This window comes from Triticum urartu, unplaced genomic scaffold (genome assembly GCF_003073215.2).
Source record: "Triticum urartu cultivar G1812 unplaced genomic scaffold, Tu2.1 TuUngrouped_contig_4469, whole genome shotgun sequence".
Classification (NCBI taxonomy): domain Eukaryota; kingdom Viridiplantae; phylum Streptophyta; class Magnoliopsida; order Poales; family Poaceae; genus Triticum; species Triticum urartu.
The window spans coordinates 1-7012 of record NW_024115060.1 but is presented as its reverse complement, the minus strand read 5'-3'; the positions used below and the strand labels follow the sequence as shown (position 1 = coordinate 7012).

Sequence of the window (7012 nt, the reverse complement as noted above, 5' to 3'; positions counted from 1 at the left end):
CCGGAATGCAAAACGGACAACGGGGAAAATGCTCGGATGCATGACGAACACGTATGCAAATGCAATGCACATGATGACATGATATGAGATGCATGACAATGACAACAACACACGGAGACAAAAACCCGAACCCGAGGAAATAAAATAACTTAACGCCGGAAACGGCAAGAGTTGGAGTGCAAATAGGGAAAGTTACATCCGGGGTGTTACACGTTTGTTCCTGAGGACATGGGAGAAGTCTTGCTATGTAGTCATGTGAATTTGGTATTCATTCGATATTTTGATGAGATGTATGTTGTCTCTCCTCTAGTGGTGTTATGTGAACGTCGATTAGATGACACTTCACCATTATTTGGGCCTAGAGGAAGGCATTGGGAAGTAATAAGTAGATGATGGGTTGCTAGAGTGACAGAAGCTTAAACCCTAGTTTATCCGTTGCTTCGTAAGGGGTTGATTTGGATCCATATGTTTCATGCTATGGTTAGGTTTACCTTAATACTTTTGTTGTAGTTGCAGATGCTTGCAATAGAGGTTTTTATAAGTGGGATGTTTGTCCAAGTAAGGGCAGCACCCAAGCACCGGTCCACCCACATATCAAATTATCAAAGTACCGAACGCGAATCATATGAACGTGATGAAAACTAGCTTGATGATAATTCCCATGTGTCCTCGGGAGCGCTTTTCTCTATATAAGAGTTTGTCCAGGCTTGTCCTTTGCAACAAAAAGGATTGGGCCACCTTGCTGCACTTTATTCACTTTTGTTACTTGTTGCTCGTTACAAATTATCTTGTCACAAAACTATCTATTACCTACAATTTCAGCACTTGCAGAGAATACCTTGCTGAAAACCGCTTTTCATTTCCTTCTGCTCCTCGTTGGGTTCGACACTCTTACTTATCGAAAGGACTACGATAGATCCCCTATACTTGTGGGTCATCATCATGCTCTACCGTCCAGGTTCTGCCGAGGGTCGTATGTATGACCCCGAGCTATTTTGTCTCTGTTTTTTCTTTGGGGTGAGGCGGGTTGTTGTTCAGATTGAGTTGCCGCTTTATCCCGACTGCATAGTGGTCGGTTAGCCACATTGTCCCGACCACGTGGTACAAGTGCCGGCACCCTCATCGAACTGAGGTAGCAACCTGTGCTTAGGGTAACCCTTGGTTGTGTGCTTGGGGTCGTATTCTTCGGCCACTAGGATGTCTATCCATCTATCCTTGAGCAGGTCTTGGTCAGCTTGAAGCTGCTGCTGTTTCTTATTCAGGCTCCTTGCCATGGCTAACAGCCGGCGTTTAAGGCGCTCCCGCTCAAGAGGTTCCTCGGGCACGATGAAATCCTCGTCACCGAGGCTCTCTTCGTCCTCGGAGAGCGGAAGGTAATTACTGTCCTCCGAGTCTTCATGTATGGCCTGTTCATGCGGGCTATCGTGCTCGTCCTCTAGTTCGTTCTGTTCGGATGTTGCCCCAACAGGGGCTTCACTGTCTTCGGCATCGTCCGGGGTGTTGTCTCCGGTGTCAGTATTACTTTCTTTTGCACGGCGTGACTTAGAGCGGTGCCGCTGATGCCGGCGTCTGGGCTGTGTCTCAAGAGGTCTATCCTCAACTGGATCTTCTTTGTCGTCGTCGTTAGTTTCTTTAGGTGTATCCACCATGTATACATCGTATGAAGAAGTGACCGTCCCGCGTCCGGTGAGTGGCGGGTTTCGGCCCTGCTCTTCTTCGGCATCGTCGTCTATACCGTCGAAGTCTTCGGAGCCGTAATAGAGCATGTCGGTTGAGTCCTCGACAGTGGCTATGGAGTGGGTGGCGGGCGGTAAGCGAGATTATCCATCATCAGCCCCTAGTTCCAACCGAACATAGTTTGGGTGTGAGTCGCCCGCCAAGGACAGGTTTTTCAATGAGTTTAGCATGTCGCTCAAAGGCGAGTGCTGGAAGATGTCTGCGGCGCTGAATGCGAAGATCGATAAACGATTAAGTTCGGCGTCCACGGGCTCGCATGGTTTGGAACTTACAGCCGGAGACGAGTCCGGAGTTCCGATGGTACATGTGTCGTGTGAGATCGAGTCTATGTGCGGCTCCAACACCGTGGAATCTATGGCCTCCGTGGTAGGGGTCGATCCTCCCATCCTTGGATGGCGCAGTCTGCTCTGAATCTAAGGTTAGAGCGGTTATGGGAGCTGTCTCCTGGATGCGGTCCGATGACAGATTTAGGTCATGTCCCTCGGGGTGACCAGGAGTGGTAGCCGCGGTCTCGAATCCGGCGAAGATCAAGTCTCCACGGATGTCCGCAACGTAGTTCAAGCTCCCAAATCTGACCTGATGGCCAGAGGCGTAGCTTTCGATCTGCTCCAGATGGCCAAGCGAGTTGGCCCGCTAGCGAAACCGTTGAACACGAAGATCTGTCCGGGGAGGAAGGCTCCCCCTTGGGCAGCATCGTTGTAGATGGTTGAAGGAGCCACCAAACCTCTTGATGACGGCACGGTGGAACTCTCAATGAAAGCACCAATGTCGGTGTCAAAACTGGCGGATCTCAGGTAGGGGGGCCCGAACTGTGCGTCTAAGGTCGATGGTAACAGGAGACAGGGGACACAATGTTTTACCCAGGTTCGGGCCCTCTCTATGGAGGTAATACCCTACGTCCTGCTTGATTGATCTTGATGAATATGAGTATTACAAGATTTGATCTACCACGAGATCGTAATGGCTAAACCCTAGAGGTCTAGCTTGTATGGCTATGATAATGAGTGTCCCCTCCGGACTAAGTCCTCCAGTTTATATAAACACCGGGAGGATCTAGGGTTACACAAGGTCGGTTACAAAGAAAAGAATCTTCATATTTAGTCGCCAAGCTTGCCTTCCACGCCAAGGAGAGTCTCATCCGGACACGGGTGCAGTCTTCGGTCTTTGTATCTTCACAGCCCATCAGTCCGGCCCATGGCTAACAGGCCGGACGCCCGAGGACCCCTTAGTCCAGGACTCCCTCAGAGGGCCCCCTCCAAAATGTTACGACCGCGGATAAATGTTGATTGGGTCCTACTAATAATGCGGTGCGCTACCGGGGTTAAACGAGTCGAACACGCTTTGGAACAAAATTTGAAAGGGGCGTTAATAAATGCAATGGGTCTAAACTGCCTAATGTTATCTGCGCCCTGCACTTTTGGAATTAACGAGAGAATTCCAAAGTTCAGACGGGAGATGCCAACCTCCCCGCGCATGAAACCGTTGCACAGAGAGAATATCGGCCCCTTGAGCGTGGACCAAAACCGCTTAAACATGGCAACGAGCAGCCATCAAGGCCTGGGGCCGTGTCAGACTTTATGCCGAGGAGGGCGGCATCGATTTCTTGGGGGAGGAAGGCCAGGCCCAGCTCCTCGTTTTCAAGGTCAGAGACCGTGAGCACCGGATCCCATAAATCCGCGTGAAGTCTTGCTAATGGCTGCTCACTCGAGCCCGTCAGCTGCATATAGAACTCGTAGACGTGGCGCATGATGTCCGATTGTCGGAGTAAGAGCCCCTGCTTTGACTGCAGACGCAATATGGCACATTTCCGACGCTGGCCATTAGCATAAGCATGGAAATATTTAGTGTTCGCATCCCTTTCAGCTTCCACTTGAGACCCCCTCGTCTACGCCAATATTCCTCCTCCGCCCGGAGAAGGGCCTCCACTTGGCCCTCCAGGGCATAGCGATGAGCGCACTCCTGCTCGGAATCTAGCTGTGCGAGCTCCGCGACAATACTCTCCCTACGCAGTTTGTTGTCCCGGCCTTGATTGGCCCCACAGCCTTTTATGGACACTCGAAGACCAGCCCCCATCTCTGTCCGGAACTCCATGGGGCCGTTGTAGGCAGGCGTCCCATTTCTGCCTAAAAACAAGTGGCCACTATCCTCTTCGACATAGGCATAGTTTCGGTCTCATAGGGCTTTATTGTTTTCTATATGTCTTTTTTATTTCTTATCAGGTTATGCTTGTGCGCATCGTAATCATGCAGAGGCCGCATGTCACTCGTTATGCTTTCTATCAGGTTGGTGCTACATTATGAGAGAGTTAACAAAAACACCCTTTATCAACCAAAAAAAAACTCCCTCTTCGTCAACGGGAACAAACAGACACAATATACACATACGAACTTACTAAATGTGTTCATTTATTCATTCATTATTTTCACCAGGCATTGCTTACAACAAAAAGGTAGTAAATGTCTATCTTGTCTCTGAACTCAAATACACAGACAGGCATATATATGTATGTAGTCAGAAGAGCCAATTCATTGTTGTACTTGTAGGGTGAAAAACAAAATAAATAAAAGTCGAGTTAGTGATCTGAGTCTGAATCTGAGATGGTATTGCTTGATCCATGTAGTAGGATATGTGCTTAGCTGGAAAGAAACAAACAGACAGACGGGCCCATTCATCAATGTTGAGGAGTTGTTCAGCCACCCCCGGAATTGGAATTGGAGTTGGAGTTGAAATTGGGTCTCTTGAGCTTGACAACGAATTCTTTGTCGTCGTGGTCATCGTCGCTGCTATACTCAACTCTTCTCTTGGCCTTGGCGGCGGAATGATCTGTGTTGTGACGCGCTGTGGAAGAAGAAGAAACCAGTGGTACCGGTTTCTTCCAGCTCTCTGCAGGTTTGTGTTTGGTGACAGTGGTGGAATTTGGCGACTTGATGGGGGTCCCTGATTTGATCTGCTGCTGCCGTTTGAGCTTTCTGTCATAGGCTTTCTTGGCTCTCTCCGGAGATAACAGCCCATGCTCCATTAACCTGCAATATGTGTATGTTGTGTCTGTCAGGTAAGAATCACATACATACATACATACATACATACATACATACATACATACATACATACATACATACAGGTGTCACTGTTGTTGCTTTAGTAAAATATTGGTGGAGTGGAGTAGTAGTACTCGGCAGCAGTATACGTAGTAAATTTCGAAGAGGGTACATTTTTGAAGTGTGTGTGTGTGTGTGTGTGTGTGTGTGAATCATCAGGGAGGGATAATTCAGAGTTTGAGAGTGAAGTTGTTTGTGAATACTAGTGTAGTAATTAGGTAGCTATTCGTGATGTGTGCAGGGAGGGAAGAGCTAAGGAAGGATTTGAGTGACATTCAGAGAAATCAATGGATCAATCAGAGACTAGTACTCTACTAGTAACTGGGTTGGGATTGCAGCCTACTCTACTAGTAACTTGTGGGCAAGCAGCAGTAAGTGGCGATTAATTGGTGGAGCAGAGCAGAGGAGAGCAGAGGCAGAGACGTACCAGAATTCGGCCATGTCGCTGGATGGGATCTGCTTGGAGAGCGATTCGTAGAAGATCCTCAGGGGCTCCCTCTGGCAGCCAAGCAAAGCCAAATTCCATTGCAAAAAAGGGTTCCCAAATCAGATGCTTGAACTGGAAGCATACAAGTATGATAAGTATGATGAAAGAAGAAATTGTACCTCCTCTGGGGTGTCGAACTTCTGGCCGGTGAGGGAGAAGACCTTCTTGGCCTTGGCCTTGGCCTTGCCCCGGCCGCTAGCTGTAGTAGCGGCTTTCTGGGCGGCGGCGAGCTTGGCCCTGGAGGCGGCCAGCGATATGGATCTCCCGGATCCGCCTCCTCCTCCTCCTCCTTTACCCTGCACGCACGGCAAATCAAAAGAGAAGAGAAGAGAAGAGAAGAGAAGAGAGCAATTACTTGTCGTATGTATGTAGTGTATTATTAGCAATTGAGGTTGCAAGAGATGATGATGAAGAAGTAGAATAGAGGAATTGAGAGAGGCGGAGAGGAAGGAGAGTAGAGACAGACCTCGAATCTGGCCTTGGACAAGGACGACGACGACATCTCCGGCACCTTCTTCAAGCAGCCTCAACAAGAAGAAGAAGAAGAAGAAAGAGGAAAGGGGAAATTCAGATGAGGAGCGGTGCTGTGCTGTGCTGTGCTGTCCCAAGGACAAGGACAAGGAGAAGGATATAATAGGAGAGGAGAGCAGAGCAGAGCAGGGCACGCGCTTGGCGTGGGTTTCAGTGCCACACGCACAGAAACTTCCTTTCCTTTCCCCACCCATAAACTTCCTTTTCTTAGGCCCGGCCCAACCTACCCAGCCAGCCCAGCCAAGCTAAGCCCACCACTCTTTTTTTTCTTTTGCAGGTAGCTAAGCCCACCACTCCTTTTTTTTTCTCTTTTGCGGGTAGCTAAGCCCACCACTCCAACCCAACAACACACAACTTCCCTTCCCTTTTACTCAAAAAAAAACAACTTCTTCTTCTTCTTCTTCTTCTTTTTTGAGGGGTAACGAAAACAACTTGTTAAAGCATGCATTCCTCATCTATTTTTTCTAGTGTGTGTCTCAAAAGGAAATCTATTTCTTTTTTCTATGGAGGACACACTCACTTTGGTTATGCATGTGTCGTTGGTGACAACAAAGTGGGAGGCAGCCTTCTTTCGACCCCTCCCTCCATCCTGCTTTCTTCTCTTGTGGCCAATACCATGCCATGGGCTCCAGGGGAGGATCTTCTTCTCTACACATTGGACATGTTTGATAGGCTGCATATACCTCGGCCAGGCCAGCGCCGGAAGAAAAAGGCCCGTTCGGTTACCCGCATTCACTGTTGGGCCTGCACAACACGAACATTACAGTCCTCAGCCAGGCCCGAGCGATGCAACCCTAGGCATGTGGGCCTGGGCGGTTGCACGCGTGGGTGCGGTCCCGAGACGTCGTGTTGTTTCCACACACGTCTTCAAAAATTAATTCCCCTCACCTCCCCCTCTTCTCCGCTCTCTCCCCTCTTCCCCACTCACACCGGCGGCGGCGACCACCTGAGCTCTACTGCGAATTGATCCAAGACGGTGGCGGCAATCACCAGAGCGACTGCAGACCTCCATCGGAGCGCATCGGCCATGGTGGTAAGACCCTGTCCTCTCTGTACATTCACTGCTTTCGACCCGGGCTAGATTCGATTAGAGCACGCGATTGAAGAGTTAGGAGGGGATTGAACACACCGGGGGGGGGGGGGGGGGGTGGAAGAAAAC

The 7012-nt window shown here is 49.4% G+C and overlaps 1 protein-coding gene across 1 annotated transcript; it reads right to left on the bottom strand.

The window, feature by feature from the left end:
- Positions 1-4125: 4125 nt before the first annotated feature.
- LOC125527875 lies at positions 4126-5980 on the bottom strand. Its single transcript, XM_048692378.1, has 4 exons — positions 5789-5980; positions 5442-5618; positions 5263-5333; positions 4126-4760 (listed from the first exon to the last, which is right to left on the bottom strand). The coding sequence occupies exons 1-4, from the start codon at positions 5822-5824 to the stop codon at positions 4427-4429; spliced, it is 618 nt and encodes a 205-aa protein (XP_048548335.1). The 5' UTR covers positions 5825-5980; the 3' UTR covers positions 4126-4426.
- Positions 5981-7012: the final 1032 nt, after the last annotated feature.